The sequence below is a fragment of the Ranitomeya variabilis genome, chromosome 5 (assembly GCF_051348905.1).
Source record: "Ranitomeya variabilis isolate aRanVar5 chromosome 5, aRanVar5.hap1, whole genome shotgun sequence".
Taxonomy (NCBI): domain Eukaryota; kingdom Metazoa; phylum Chordata; class Amphibia; order Anura; family Dendrobatidae; genus Ranitomeya; species Ranitomeya variabilis.
This window is the reverse complement of record NC_135236.1, coordinates 267,885,237-267,902,247: the sequence shown is the minus strand read 5'-3', so window position 1 is coordinate 267,902,247 and position 17,011 is coordinate 267,885,237. Positions and strand designations below refer to the sequence as shown.

The window sequence follows — 17,011 nt, the reverse complement described above, 5'->3', positions numbered from 1 at the left end:
ATCTATAGACAGTGCCTGTGTATACAGTGTGCCCAGTGACTCATCCCCTATACACAGTGCAGCACTTACAGCGGAGCAGTACTGTCTATGGAGTGCAGGCCGGTCCTGTACTGCGCACTGATGGACAGTCATCCTAATGAGCAATGTTCATTAACACTCACTCCGTCCACACAAGTGAGGCCCCGCCCACTGCCCCGCCCAGTGCCCGCCTCCGCCAGAGTCATCCCCAGCTCGGGGCAGTGCTCCGTGACGTCATGCAGCGCGCGTGGGACACTCCAGTCTCCAGTGCTGGCAGCTGGGAGCAGGATCCTGCAGCTCTGGCTCCCTGTCCTGCCGCCTCCAGCATCATCATCCTCCTCCTCCTCCTCCTCATCACCCTGCAGCTGTATGGTGGATCTCATCCTGCCCTACCCGCTCCTGGCTGCCATGGGGGATCAGCCCAAGAGTAAGTGCTCCTGCCCGGCACAAAGTTTACTTTAGGAATGCAGAGTGGGTGAGAGAGGGGTCCACGGCCATGTCACCACCACCATCATCATCAGCAGGTCTGTCACTTTCTGCCATCACTCTCATCTCTGTCATCATACACACTAGACAGACAGACAGACAGACACTTGTGCTTCGGCCTCAGCGCTACATAAGAGAAAGGTCTGTAATTTACACATATTGGCTTTGTATACACAGAGGAGATGAACGGATAGAATACACAATAGATTACATCAGACTTTGTTATAATGAACAGATGCTATCCATGTGCCAGTCATCAAACACATCCATCATCCATCCCATCTATTAATCCATCTATCCTGTAGGTAATGTGTTATCAATTATCTAATTACTACCAATTACTTAATTATTACCTTTATTATCAAGTAATCAGGTATTCGCTAATCAATATATCGATCTCTATCTATACATCATTTTTTTACCTTATTTATTTTATTTTTTTAATGGATACCGGATAATTACGGGATGATTTGTCATATATTAATATGATACCACATTACTTCCAGAATAGATGGATTAATAGAGGGGATGGATCAGTGGTGTGTGTACAATGATAGCTGGTAGAGTGGTACTGTAGTAGTGTTAGGCCAGAAAGGTCTTCCCACATTGTGTAGTTGTGAATGTGATGAATGGAGGCACAGTATGGTGGGTGATGTGTGGGGTGACACTTGTGTATGGCTGTACATAGTGGGCAGGTGTGATGAATGGAGGCACAGTATGGTGGGTGATGTGTGGGGTGACACTTGTGTACGGCTGTACATAGTGGGCAGGTGTGATGAATGGAGGCACAGTATGGTGGGTGATGTGTGGGGTGACACTTGTGTATGGCTGTACATACAGTGTGTAGCTGTGATGAGTAGAGGCACATGGGTGATGTGTGGGGTGACACTTGTGTATGGCTGTACATACAGTGTGTGGTATTGATGAGTAGAGGCACATGGGTGATGTGTGGGGTGACACTTGTGTATGGCTGTACATACAGTGTGTGGTATTGATGAGTAGAGGCACATGGGTGATGTGTGGGGTGACACTTGTGTACGGCTGTACATAGTGGGCAGGTGTGATGAATGGAGGCACAGTATGGTGGGTGATGTGTGGGGTGACACTTGTGTATGGCTGTACATACAGTGTGTAGCTGTGATGAGTAGAGGCACATGGGTGATGTGTGGGGTGACACTTGTGTATGGCTGTACATAGTGTGTGGTATTGATGAATGGAGGCACATTATGATGGGTGATGTGTGGGGTGACACTTGTGTATGGCTGTACATAGTGGGCAGGTGTGATGTGTGGAGGCACTTCAGTTTTCCGGTTGGGTGACACATGTATGACAGGCCATACAGTGTGTGACAGCTGAGGTGCATGGAGTGCTGTGCACGGTGTGAGCAGATACATGAGCCCTGCACATTATATGGTGACCGTCCTGCTGCTCTCCAGTTACAGCCGGCAGATAACTGATAGCTGTCCTGTGCTCTGTGATGTCCCCGGCAGAGAAGCCAGGCCTGGCGGTGTGTGTGGGCTGCGGGAGTCACATCCTGGACCAGTACATCCTGCGGGTGTCCCCAGACCTGGAGTGGCATGCCGCCTGCCTGAAGTGCGCCGAGTGCAGCCAGTACCTGGACGAGAACTGCACCTGCTTTGTGAGGGATGGCAAGACTTACTGCAAGAGGGACTACATCAGGTGAGTGGCCCTACAGCACCCTGCCCCGAGCACCCTGCCCCGAGCACCCTGCCCCGAGCACCCTGCCCCAGCACCCTGCCCAGGTCTATGATGGGAGCTACAGTCCCATTCTATGCTTATGTTGTCACAGTTTCTGATGGGGGTCTATAGGATATTACTAGTGATGTCTTATATTAATAAGACCCCCATCGAGTCCTGGGAGCGTTCCACCTATGGGGGCTGGTAGCCATGTATTGTGATTATGGGCTACCTAATGCCAGAAAGAGCCATCATAAAGAATAGCTTCAGGGAGGGAACATGACTCAGGGATACAAAATGCCTGACTATCAGATCAGTGTAGGCTGAGAAGATGTCTACTATATGTAGTATATGAACTGTATACATCAGCATTATAGGTGCATTTGTGTGACAGGTTAGATGATATTTAAATGGATGGGTACATATATAGTAAATATACAATATTTAATTCGATAGATATTAAATATTATAAGTTTCCAAAGACATTAATATGCTATATTCCGTGTTACATAGTATCATAGACAGCTTCTCTGTATAGTGTGATTACTGCTATGTGCGCTGCTGGCTGTGATATCACTGTGATGTAGCTGTTGTCTGGTCCAGTTGGCTTTGCATTGTGCGGATCAATCATATTTTCCTATATATTAACTGTGCAGAAAATTCTATCCCGGCGTAAAACCAGTGATTGGAATAATTTATGGTGCTGTGACACGGCTTGTTATTCTCCACTAGTGACCGTGGAGGCAGGATCTCTGTAACCCCACACGGTGCCTGTAACACTATATACACGGAGCTGGCTGGAGAATATCAGCAGCCGGGGCTCCGGTCCTGTCCTTACATTGCTTTCTTCTCTAATTCATGTATTTTATTTTTTTTTTACTATTCCTGTGGCCGGGATATTATGTTTTATTTCATCTTAAATACAGCGTTCTCTAAATGTACAAACAATTAGGAAAAATAATCTGGAAATTCTGAACATAATGTAAAAAGCAAAAATGTTATAATTTTATTGTATTACTAACGTTTCACTCTCATGTAGGACTCACTCGAAATCACCTGAATTTATCTGAGTAAATGTAACAGTGAACATAAAGGCAAAATGCACTTTTGTTCATATAATATATATACACACACAAAAATACGCATATCTACAGACACGTGTGTGTGTATGTATATGTATGTATGTATGTATGTATAATTTTATAATATAATTTTCCATATCTATATCACTAATCGCATACTTTGGCTGTTTTTGCACATGTTTTTGCTGCGTTTTAGTAGTTATTCGTATATGATCATTCTTTTTGCATTGGACACATGTTGGAGATTAGTGTCTCGATAGCTTGATCATTTTCTGCTGTTTATCAAAATCAAAAGCATAGCTATAGAAGCTAGTGTACTATTTATCCACGATTTCCTTAATAAATGGATGCCATGTGCCCAGCATAGTAATAAGATAATAATTAAGAATGTGAGGGGAGAAATTAAAAAAAAAATCACATATTTTAAATTTGAAGAGAAAACGAACGATTCCTGTTTGAAGTAATTTACTGTCTTCAAAACTTAAATTATAACAAATGTAATAGATATTAAATATGTTGAACAAAAAAAAAAAAAAAAAACTTACCCTGATGGCAGCTAGTGTGCTCCCTTGTATGGCATTTAGGATTCTATGTATGGTGAAATCACAGAAATAGAAGAGCAGGATTATTAGTAAAATCGTCAATTTTGACAACTTATTTGCACTTAACAGTTAACTGAACGCACCATGTAGGATCATTATTATAACCTTTGAACTCCATGATCCTTGTACATACTGTTTGGGGCAAGCAGTTAGAGCCATCATACCCACGCCCACTATGTCCACAGTAATATATATATATATATATATATATATATATATATATATATATATATATATATATATATATATATATATATATATATATATATATATATATATATATAATTTCACACACATACATATGTATACTTTCTAGATATATATATATATATATATATATATATATATATATATATATATATATATATATATATATATTTATTATACCCACCCATATATATGTACACACACACACTGCACACGTTTACTATGTACATTTGAGACTATTTAATGTTTCCCAGAAATAATAGACACGGAATACACCTACTATTACCATTATTGTTATAGTTTTCATAGATCACCTATTTCATTCTTTTTGATTTCTCGTACAATTGCTCCCGTGCCGTGGGTAACATAGAATGAATGTTCTGGCACAACTTGCTGTGTCAGTGGTTTGTCTCTTGTGAGAGACTGTGATATTACAGAGACGCTTGGGTGAGGGCTGGAGATCTGAGTCTGGCACATTAACAAGCTATCATTTTGGTATTTTTAACGTTAATTACTAAATATTCGATGTATCTAACGCTAGAAGTCAGGCTGAGGACAGATAAAATCCCCTGCAAGGTAAATGTTGGGAGTAATGTGAGCCGCAAGGAGTGGAACCCATAGGAATATCGTCTGTAGATGAGAAGTTTGCAACATATTTGTCGTGCGATCCTTTTCATGTTGGATCCTGATGGACACAGGATCAGATAAATCTGCAGCCACAGATCATTCCCTCCCTGCACATTCTACTGTAACCTCCAAGTTTCTCTCTGTTACTGATTGATCTTCTCATTTGGTTATACTTTTCGAACAATAAAAGATAATGATGTAATGTATTATCTTATAGGTAAGGCTTTATTTCTACTACGTGTTTTTCATTTAACTATTTCGGAACTGATCTGCAGATCGATCGATCCCATTGATTTTTTTTTTTTTTTTTTTTTAGTAGACTTGTAAACTGATGACAGAATGCCATGTTGTTATATAAGCCAGCATTCCTCCTTTCTGTATGTGCTGAACAATGCTGCGCTATTTGTGATGTTTGCTTTTTTTTTCCCCCTTTATTATTTTTTTTTGTACAAGGGCAAATAGGATGTATTATTATTATTATTATTATTATTATTATTATTATTATAATTTAACAATTGATGTCATCAGTTGCATTTAATTGACATAATTTTTAATGATTGTGACATAAGCACAGGAAAGTGATCAAGCTAAAACATAGAAAAATAATAAGCAAATCACAACCAATGCAAAAATATATGTAAAAAATAAATATTATACGTCCGCTGATGCAGAATCTCCTTTTCTTGCATCTGTCTCTAACTGTATAGTATGAATGCATAAATGTACCCATAGGGCAGTGCTCCCGAGGCCATCACTGGGCAGCCGGGCTAGGAGCCTCCAATTCTAACATAGCCACTAATCAGATGATAGATTTTCCCAGTGATCATGTTACCAATCTGAGAGCTGTGTGTATCTATAGAGTTAGCACAGACATGTGATGATCCTTTTTTTTAGTCGTCAGAAGCAGATTACATAAAGGTGAAAGGTGGTCATAGACAAGAAGATAATTCTGCCAATTAAACCATGAATTAAGAGTTGCTGCAATAAAATTCATATAACTGGTAAATATATGTTCTTACCGATATATATTCTGACTAATAGAAATATGACACCATATTATACAACGTTTATTTGCAATATATATGTATATATATATGTGTATATATATATGTATATATAATATAATTTTTTTCTTTCCCCAATCTGGAGAATAGTGCTGATGATGGGGAGTACTGCTCACACACCTGAGACCCCATCCCCTTTGCATCCTGCCCTCTGGCCAGACACCTTACAGGTGGTTTGTTGTTCCTGTCCAGGTTGTTTAGCACCCGGTGCCCCCGGTGCCAGGGCACTCTGCCCCGCTCTGAGCTGGTGATGAGGGTCGGAGAACGAGTCTATCACACCGATTGCTTCCGATGTTCGATCTGTAGTCGGCGACTCCTTCCAGGAGAAGAAATCAGCCTTAGAGACCAGGAGCTATTGTGTGGGGCAGACCATAACATTGCAGGTATGGATGGCTGTATACCCAGGACACTATGTATACCTTATGAGACGGGGATCACGTGTGATTTCAGTATTGCCCCTTTTATTTATTTTATTACCCCCTTTTGAGAACATGGAGCATTCTCCCACCATCGTCCATTGTCAGTTATATAATGTGTCATTTCTCTGTATGTGAATTCCATTATAGAAAGTGTTGGCTACACGTCTGTGCAGAATGCTGGATCTACATGGGTTGATGGGACAACTATTTATGAACTGGTACTAGGGTGTTATATATGGCAGATATCACATGGGGGGCACCCAGTGTGGCTGCTCTGCAAGCGACTGCCGCAGCTGTCCCTGTATCATCCATAGGAATGGTCGCGGTGTAATACTACCTCTCTCCAGCAGCGGCCGCTGTAGGGAAGCGTGCACTGCAGACCGCTCTTCAGGCATATAAGGATCAGGAACCGGGCGATCACTGGATTTCCATTGTCTGTCTCTGAACCTCTTACCCCATAGTTGGTTTTCTCAATAGTTTTGCATTATGTGCAAACGAAAATGTAGTAAATAATCTACTGTTTCACTGAGCAGATTGTTTATTTCATGTATTTGTATATGTGCAAGACTTTACACCAGTGCTGATAGCTGGGAAGAATAAAACAGGTCTGGCATTCTTGTTACCATGGCGACATGTAACCTGCTGTGTAACAACTAAACTTTGGCTGCAGTTTTAAGATGCATGTAATAAGTTATCCATTTCCTCCATGCCTCAATAATCAGGACTGTACAGCCCACATGTCCCCATCTCCTGCCCCATGAGCCAGTGTGCCTGCAGCAGCTGCCTGTACAGCCTTTCATTCTGTTGGATGCAAGAATATTATTATTATTATTATTATTATTTATATAGCACCATTGATTCCATGGTGCTGTACATGAGAAGGGGTTACATACAAGTTACAGTAAACAAACTACCAATTATACAGACTGATACAGAGGGGCGAGGTCCCTGCCCTTGCGGGTTTACATTCTAATATCTAAATCCTATCAGCCCTTGTTTGTTTAATTTAGTTTCATCAACAAGAGCCATAACTTTTTTTTTTTTTTTTTAATTTGCCATTTTCATAACCAAATGTTGTTTTTTTTTGTTTGTTTTTTTAAGGACTAATTGCATTTTGAAATTCCACTTTTCAATTTACCATATAATGATACACTGTACTTAAAAACAGCAACAAAAATATTTGTTTTACAGTCTTCACTATTTGATGATAATGTAGTATGTGGTGGTGCAATTACATTGATATCAAGTTTCCATATTGTTGTTGTTTTGTTTTTACTGACTTAAAAAAATATATTATTTTTTTCTTTTGATGCAGCTTTGCAATTACTTTTATTTTTTTTGCAGAATGAACCTTAGTTTTACTTATTACAATTTAGTGGTATGTACAACTTTATAAACATTTTGTGTTCGTTTATTTTTTAATAAGGCGAGTTAGTCTTATAATTCCAATTCTAGCATTTGTTTTATGACGTTTACAGTGTGGGATAATCAACAATAATTTCATAGTTTAGGCTTTTATGTAAATTACAATACCTATTACATTTTTTTAGATTTATTTATTTTTTTAATTTAACAAATGGGGGGAAAAAAAGGAAGATTTTAATTTTATATTTTTTGGGGGTTCTTTATTTATTTATGTATTTATTTTATTCACTTATATAGCACCATTAATTCCACAGCACTTTACAGACATTTTTGGCACTGTCCCCATTGGGGCTCACAATCTAGATGATTTTTTTTTTTTTTTTTAAGGATCATTGGGGGATTTAAATCACATTTAATTATTCCATGACAAAATGGGGTTAAACTGCCATTATCTGAGATAACTGTGATGGCAACAAGTGTCAGCTGTATAATAGAACCAGCATCTGCTCCTGAGGCCGCTGTGTACACCCTCTCCAGATATGTGACATACATGTAAATTGGATGTTAGGGAGAAGTTAAAAACATTACTGTTTTTGCATATTTTGGTGATGTAAATTAGTCTACTGGATTTTTTTTATGTTGAAGGATTTTATGAGATTTGTTAATAGAGTATATGGTGTTTTTTTTTTTTTTTTTAAAGAAATAGCTGCACTCACATGCTTGAATGGTACTAAGATGAAAAGCCAGGCTCTTCCCATAAACAAGGCATTGTTTCTAAATTTCACCTTTAAGTAATGCCTACAAATAATATACATGGAATGAAAATTTTCAATAATTATTTATCCATTTGTTGGTCTGCATTTATGTAATATTTGTACCAAGCTGACCAATAATGGGTCACGCATAATGGGCATAATTGTTATAAAACTAATGTATATAATAATTTAAATAAATGCAGTTCACTCCTGTCTACTTTTTATAGTATTTTATTTTTACAATCCAATGTTTAGTAAAACTATATGGGGGCAGATAGTTTGTGTGATGTAAATATCCCAGAGAAATAATCAAGATGTCTGCTTGATGAGTCCATAATGCCCATTGAAGTCAGTCCACGCATGGCCACCTTTTCATTTACAGTGGTCGTGGTATCATGCAAGAGGGGGGTTGGGGGTCTTTTGTTCTGGAGCGTGTGTCAGAAATGAGACCTACAACTATTAAATATTTCTGGACATTGTCTAAGCTGTAAATACTCCTTCAAACATTTCCTTACTGGATAATAATATATAAAGGGCAACTTTGTGACCTGGAAATGTTTTTAATAAAAACCCAATAGATAGCCTCTGGCAGTGTTGCTCCATCTTGATATGGAATGAAGCTGCTGATTGTCCAAAAAAAAAAAAAAAAAAAAAAAATATATATATATATATATATATATATATATATATATATATATATATATATATATATATATATATATATATATATATATATATATATATATATATATATATATATAATATAATTTTAATATATTATGCATGTATATGTATTATATCCCATAGCACAAAGCAGCAGGGGGTACACTCTTGCCATGGGTAGGATAGCCCTTTTGGATCTTTTTGTTGTATTTCTTAGCTCTGTGGTTTAAATACTAAATAAACTGGCAAGTCTGAGGGGTATTGAAAAAGGTTTTATAAGTCTAATGCGGCATGTGGTGGCTGATCTGCGCCTAAGAGGGCAAATAATTATGTTGAGCTTCTTTCCCCCAGTCTTCCAGGCATTAGACACAAACATGTATCTGAGATGCCTAGAATATTCCTTAATATTGAAATGGACCACACCATGAAAAGTGTAATTGTCAGTTCCACTAAATACAGGACCGCTTGTATCAGGTTAACATCAGCACAACAATTTCTTCTGCACCTTATTTCTGATAATATACACAAATGTCTATGACCACAGATTTTTCCTAATGATCAGTATGTTTAACCTATGCAGAGAAAGAAATATCGGAACAAATGATCACATCTCCATCCGTACTCGGGGTATTATGTTCTCCCACAAGTGTATCTTACATGACACTGATGTCCCTGATGACTTCTCATTACAAATACTGTATCCATCCTATTCGTTATATTCGTAAATCATAAACTAACACTGCCCAGAGGAGAGACAAGAATCACAATAGATCGTTTACCCACCCAGATTACTCCATTCACTAATTATCCATGATCTTCTCATTCCCTAGATGGGTCAGCTCATGAGTTTTGAGTTATACATACATGTACATGTATCTAGCAGTCGCTCATGCCATCGTATTAAATAGCCAAGCATTAATTGTATAATAGTCAAGAATATATTTGTGCACTCTACTGGATTATTTTCCTAACACAATAAGGCTATGTTCATACATTGCATTTTTGCAGTGTTTTTTTTTTTCTCCTGCAGGCAAAACCTGCTCTGCCGGCAGTAAAGATTTTTTAGTTTTATTCACCCAAAAAGCAGCAAAAACGCTGAAAGCATTGACAAGTTGCAGTTTTAAAAAATGCAGCAATTTTCCATTTCAATCAAGTATAAAAAACAATCATGCTGATGAAATTTCTTAAATCTCATATCTTTTGCTGGTACAGTAGAAAGCAGTATATAGTTTGCATAAAGGAAAGCAGAAAAAAAAACGCCGAAAGAAAGCAATGTGTGAACATAGCCCAAGTTGCGTATTTGGATTAGCCCTATATTACGGGAATACACATATGTAACCAGTGTCACAAGGCTCTTTTTAATATTAAACTGCATATTTTTTTTCACATTTTATTTTCTGGTAAATTAATTGGATCCTGTGTGGGTATGGTTTCCTAGTAAGCAGGGCCATCAATGTAATATAGAGAATTTCCCCTGGGCATTTATCATCATGTTCATATTATATCAGTATGCTATAGTCACGGTTTTTCTTTATCTTTGTGCTAGACAATGGCAGGTCGTCACTTAGGTCCCATATCCACAAGCAGGCAGAAAAGACCACAAGAGTACGGACAGTTCTGAATGAGAAGCAGCTACACACACTACGGACATGCTACGCAGCCAACCCCAGACCAGATGCCTTGATGAAGGAACAGCTTGTTGAGATGACGGGTCTCAGCCCTAGGGTGATCCGTGTCTGGTTTCAGAATAAGCGCTGTAAAGACAAGAAGAAATCTATTCTCATGAAACAAATTCAACAGCAACAGCAACTCAGTGACAAAACTGTAAGTGAAGTCTGCGAATTGATTGGTAAGACTAGTGCTAGAGTGAGGAGTCATGTCATCCATGAAGTGTCAGGGCCAGTTTAGCTTTCTAAGTGGACTTCCTTCTCCTTGAGATGTTGATAACTACTTAACCAAATAAGATCCATGATTCCATGAATAATGAAAACACAGGTTTTTTTTTTTTTGTTTTTATTTCACTCATCTGACCAAAATGAAGTACTGTCTTCAGGTCTGTTAAATAGTGAACTGCATTAGTATACTAGTTACACATAGTTTATAATGGTGAGAATGGTGCAGGTCCCTTGGGATCCTCATCATTGTCACTTAAATATTGTACTTGTGTTATTGATGCATTTTGTCGTGCCAGTTTTCCTGAGTAAATCTTAGTATTCCCCAGTCTCTTTTTTTTTTTTTTTTTTTGTCAAAATGTTTGTTGTACCAATGTTGGGAAGAAAGATTCACAGGACCCTAGTCCGTGGCTGCAGGAGCAGAGTACTACCAACCTTCTCCTACCTGCCGACATCCCCGGCGCCTCTTCTGATTAGTAGGCCTGGGGCGACATTATGTGTGCATTGATTAATTACACTGTTAATCAATCAAGGATACCAGCAGATAGCCTGAGGTCTGCAAGGCTGTGGTCCAGCGTCTGTGGACTACTGACGTGGCACTTATCCACAGTCCAGCAAAATTCTTTGCTCAACTCTGTATTGTAGCAATCCTTGGCGATTCCTGCTGGAAATGTACCAATACATTGAAAACTGGTCATTACTGTGCTCAATGTCAATCAAATGTGTCTTTATAGTCTTCGGGTTTGTGCACACAACCGTATTATCGGTCCGAGTGTGATCCAACAAAACATCAGAGCATGCCCGGACTAATGTCAGTACACACGTCCGAATTGATGCATGCCCAAGTGTGATCCGATATTGGGCGGACTGCACTGCCATCTGAGTGAAGTCTGATTTCGCGGACTCACACAATGGAGAAGATGGAGAAAGTTTGTTCTCCATCTTCTCCTCACAGCATGCTATGGTTCTCTTATCTGAGAGAATCAGATCACACTAAGCTGATACTCTGAGAAAACTCGGATCAGAGTTTGAGCTGAGTGTCAATAGCATAATCAACCCAATTCTCTTGGATGAGAGCATCTACAGTCGTCTGTACGAGCCCTTACACTAATTGAAAATTTCAAATTCTGCAGGGAAACACCCTGAAAGGGTCATAGTAAAGGGCAGTAGTCAATTTATTCTTACATTTCTAACTACATCAACAGAAGAACAGCACAATGCAGATTTTGGAGAAAACATGCTCAGAAATAGTTGTTTCTTTGGGAAAATAAATATTTTCCCCAAAAGAAATATTTAATAAAGCAGACAAAAATGATAGGTCAACTTTGAGAAAAGGAAATGTTTCAATAGCTGTATGAGAAAATATAGTGGAAAACTTCCAAACATAGACATAATCTTCTGGCCCTTATTTTTCTTTAAGTGCATTAAAAATTTAGGAAAATTGCTCCATGTCCTAAAAAGTAGAGTTTAAACAAGTTGTAGGGTAATGAATCCAACAAATGTGTATGAACAGGTAGCGCTGCTTCTGAGGAGATTCCATTAATCTTCAACAAACACAGAATGCCAATTTTGTATGAAAAAAGTGTCCCTATGCAACAAGTCAAATTTGTCACAGCAGCTACTGTCAGGGACAGAAGCTCAAGATGAGGCAAAATTTGCAAGAATTTTTAAGAATGTCACAGCATATTGTAACTTTCAGACAGATAAGACGTCTTATGTAACAATAGTGTACATACTATTTAAATATGTTTTCATATTTATCATAAAAGGATTTTTAATATGATATTTCTGTTTTTCCCTTTTTTAAACTTGGACCAAAATCTTGAAAAATGTTCCCTGCTAATGATGTACTAATTTCTGCAGAGCCTTCAAGGGTTAACTGGCACACCACTAGTAGCAGGAAGCCCCATCCGCCATGACAGTGCCGTCCAGGGCACTGCAGTGGAAGTACAGACCTATCAACCTCCATGGAAAGCACTCAGCGATTTTGCATTGCAGAGCGACTTGGACCAACCTGCATTTCAACAGCTGGTAAGGAAAGCTGGCATAGTATAGGAAACGATAAGTATGTACACCGTGACAGAAAGAAGACAGGGACGTACGGATATAATGGGACCCCAATCGTGTCCCTGCGCACTCATGCACATTATTTATTACTGGTCACGTTTCAGATCATGCAGAAGTGGAAATTTATGAAAGAAATTATTCTGTTTTTGATTGGACAATTGACAGGTGCGCCATACGTACAAGGCTCCAGTCACACAAATAACCATTTGTAGCATGTGATATATGTGCAGCTTTTTACAGCTCATGGCAGATAAGTTATACAGATTAGTACAAGATGCAGTCTGTATAGTTATGGGATCTATCACTGCTCCACATTTATTTGCTTGGACAATATATTAACGGGGTTGTTCACCTTTGGAGACAATTTGCAGTGTATCAGTGCAGAGCGAACTGTCACTCAAAGTGCTAGTGGTGACTGTACCCACTGCAGCACACATATATGACTGAAAACCGGTAGGACAAATAAAGTTAATTTTGACCCAGGTTGCGCACTTCTGCCGCTCACCTTCACAATCCTATTAACTTGCAGATTAACCCCTTATATGCAGGTTTATAGCGTTATCCGACCTGACAGGTTTCCTTTAATTCTACAGCCAGCAATAGCCAGTGCAACAGAGGCTAAAAGATGCAAGCAGTGCAAGTTTTAACGAAACCCAATTGCAAGAATTATTTTTATATGCATTTAAGTAACAAAAAATGTGCCCAAGGTGGACAACTGTTTTAAAACTTGATTTTAGAATCTAACTAGGACCTATACAGTAGCGTGGACCATGTGTTTATATGCATCATGTGCCATGATAACATGTGTTCTTAATGCACCGTAGATATGTCCTACTATACGGTACATAGGGTATGTAATTCTTTAATCAATAAGTCAATGTAAAGCTACTTTATAGTAATAGTAGCAGTAAGTGATTGCCACAGTCCCTTTGCCTCAAGTATGGAGCATTTTAGCCGATATTTGGGGCTGTGACCATATATGACACATATAATATAATAATTGTATGTGTCACATTTTTTTGCATTTCTTTTGGCCTTCCTGGTAATCGGTCATATTACAAAGTTACACTGATAGGTGATTTTGTAGGTTATATATCCTGCCAGGTCCCGGATTAATGTCTGTGAATAGATCAGTGATTGCAGTCTGTGTGCAGTGCTGTGGAATAAGCAAAAGAAAATAAATAGGAAACAGTAGACAAAATTCATGCTGCGTCTGGAAGTAGCTAGTCTGTGGATTGGTTTATATCACAACTGTAGAAATAATTATGGAAAAAACATTGGTGTTCCCTACTGGAAAAACTCAGGCTTTACCTTTTTTTTCTTAGCCGAGTTTTAAAAATTCAGTGAGACCTTCATTCATAACTTTAGTACCATTAGGGGATTATTTTTTAAGTAATTTATACAATTTACTGTTAATTTAGACAATATTTTTATTATTTTTTTAACAAGTTGTTACTATTATTGTTTATTTATTTTTCTGTATTAATTTGTAACTTATTTGTTACAATAAGGCAAGGCTTCGTAATAAGGTAAATGTATGTTAGTGTATGAAGAGGTAACACTATGTATTGCATTTTCAGTGTAGGAGTCTGCGTTAACCAATGGCCACACGATCAGCGTAGGGAGCAGGATGTTTGTATAGCTTTTACATCGCTAATACTATTCAGCACCTGCCATACAGAACCCATACAGGGGTATGTGCACACTTCTTTTTTTTATAAGAGCTAAAAAAACACTACTAAGTATCAACATAATGAACGTGTTCCTTATTTTATCACTACGTTTAACCGCTTGAGGCTTCAAAAGCCAAGTATTTGTTACAAGAAGTAATGTCGTCTTTCTTTAGGCTTGGAATCTGCTTGCTAATTAAAGTTTAAATTGCAAAAGAAGACACTGGCGACAGATAAACGCCAACGAAGCTTCAGGATAAACACCTGAAGGACGTTGTGTGCACATACCCTTACTGTTCCCCACCACTTTTTGTATAGTGTTGCTCTACAGTCCAACAAATTTCTCAATTGTCTTGGATTGCTACTCATTGCTGTTATTCTACCATATTCCAGGTATCGTTCTCAGAATCAGGTTCTCTTGGTAACTCTTCGGGGAGTGATGTCACCTCCTTGTCCTCTCAGCTTCCTGACACCCCCAACAGCATGGTCCCCAGCCCTGTGGAAACGTGAAATCTTCACACTGGGACTGAGCAGCATGGACCCTGCATGATACCCCCTGACACTCCAGAGAACAAACCCCAAGCACTCATACTGCAGGAACCTCCTCCTTATCTTCAGGGCTGTGCATCAGTCTGGAACCTGCACATTTCCAACTTTTTACAAGGATTTGGGAAGAAAACAGGAATTTATGGTTCTTTTTTGAACTGGTCTCACCCACAACTCATCTCAGAGGAGGATGACTCTAATCTGGTAGCTGATCTTCCACTAGGGAAAGAATCGTCTGCCTTGCAGTGTTCAACTGGCTGAGACCCTGTCTTCTTACCTAAACTCATGGGACTTAGAAATATTTATACATATCAAATGTTGAGACATTTGGTGAACTTGGTAATTTATCTTGTGGATCGAGGACTTTATTATCGAACAAAAGTAAGTTATTAATATTTATTGTCAAAAACACAGTAATGAAATGTTAATAAAAAATATTCAGAAGCTCTGATGTCTCCTATTATAACATGAACTTGGCTAGAGATAGTCACTTTATATTACCTATAAATTAGTTACGTGAATGAACAAAATATATAAAGTGCACAAAACTATGTTGGTGAAATCTTGAGAAATGAAGGGTTCTAACTAATGAAGGCTCACTTGTATATATCTTCTGACAGAAGATTTCATGTGCACAATAGCCAAATATTACTAAGGACCTGTAGGACATTTGTCAAGCACCTACTGCCTTTTCATAGAATCATAGAATGTTAGGATTGGAAGGGACCTCCAGGGTCACCGTGTCCAGCCCCCTGCTCAATGCAGGACTCACTAAACCATCTCATGTCCAGTCTCTGTTTGAAGACTTCCATTGAAGGAGAACTCACCACCTCTCGTGGCAACCTGTTTCACTCATTGATCACCGTCACTGTCAAAAAGTTTTTTCTAATCTGTATCTTCTTTTTAGTTTCATCCCATTGCTTCTTGCGTTTCTATGTGTAAATGAGAATAATAGTGATCCCTCTACACTGTGACATCCCTTCAGATATTTGTAGACAGCTATTAAGTCTCCTCTTAGCCTTCTTGCAAGCTAAACATTCCCAGATCCTTTAACCATTCCTTGTAGGACATACTTTGCAGTCCACTCACCATCCTGGTAGCTATTCTCTGAACTTGCTCCAGTTTTTCAATGTCTTTTTTAAAATGTGGTGCCCAGAACTGGACTCAGTATACCAGATGAGACCTGACGAAGGAGGAGTAGAGGGGGATAATTACTTCATGTGATCTAGACTCTAGGGCACAATTTCTCTACATCAAGTAAAGTTTCATTATGTTGGGGAAATTTAGCATTGCTCTTCAAGTTGCACTGAGTGTATCTATTAACAAAAATGTTCTGCCAATTACCGTACCAGTATGTCAGTATTAGTAAATGTGCCCCATTGATATAGTACACATATAGTTATGTGAAAATCAGCATAGTGCTCAGAAGAGTTCTATGTATATTTTGTTTTGGCTGTTTCTAAGGGTCTCGGCTCACTTATATTGAATTTATCTGTAGGATCAACCCTTGTAAGTCGTCTACATGTGCATGCAGGTTATAGAAAGTTGAATATAATGATACCTTGATATCTGCGATCTGATGTCTTATTCCAGAGTAATCCACATTTTTCTTATATGTAAATGACCTGTTTAGATCTATTGGTAAAACATAGATCTCCCTGAGAACCTTCCTTAGGGCTCATAGTCACTTGCGAGAAACTCGGATGAGTCTCGCATGTTAATACCCGGCACTCAGATCGGAGCGTGCGGCCGCATAGCAATACATGCAGTCGCACGCTCCGCTCCTGAGTGCCGGGTGCAGGGCCGCGTATTGCCGTGCGAGACGCATCTGAGTCTCTCACAAGTGAGTA

The 17,011-nt window shown here is 38.7% G+C and overlaps 1 protein-coding gene across 2 annotated transcripts; it reads left to right on the top strand.

Annotated features, from left to right (window-relative positions):
- The first annotated feature begins 248 nt into the window (after nucleotides 1-248).
- Nucleotides 249-15,609, top strand: ISL2 (ISL LIM homeobox 2). Of its 2 annotated transcripts, none has more exons than XM_077264252.1 (6): nucleotides 249-445; nucleotides 1,941-2,184; nucleotides 5,977-6,167; nucleotides 10,533-10,810; nucleotides 12,742-12,909; nucleotides 15,009-15,609. In XM_077264252.1, the coding sequence occupies exons 2-6, from the start codon at nucleotides 1,982-1,984 to the stop codon at nucleotides 15,123-15,125; spliced, it is 957 nt and encodes a 318-aa protein (XP_077120367.1). In that variant the 5' UTR covers nucleotides 249-445; nucleotides 1,941-1,981; the 3' UTR covers nucleotides 15,126-15,609. The 2 variants fall into 2 exon arrangements, with proteins under 2 accessions (XP_077120367.1, XP_077120366.1); XM_077264251.1 differs by having other exon boundaries at nucleotides 255-445; nucleotides 1,995-2,184.
- The last annotated feature ends 1,402 nt before the right edge of the window (nucleotides 15,610-17,011 follow it).

What these genes read in the sequence shown, in the direction of transcription:
- ISL2 (XM_077264251.1), top strand. Translation starts at nt 388, where the DNA reads ATGGTGGATCTCATCCTGCCCTACCCGCTCCTGGCTGCCATGGGGGAT. An exon ending in AGCAACTCAGTGACAAAACT is followed by an intron (nt 10,811 to 12,741) that starts GTAAGTGAAGTC and finishes TAATTTCTGCAG; the next exon opens with AGCCTTCAAGGGTTAACTGG. An exon ending in AACCTGCATTTCAACAGCTG is followed by an intron (nt 12,910 to 15,008) that starts GTAAGGAAAGCT and finishes ACCATATTCCAG; the next exon opens with GTATCGTTCTCAGAATCAGG.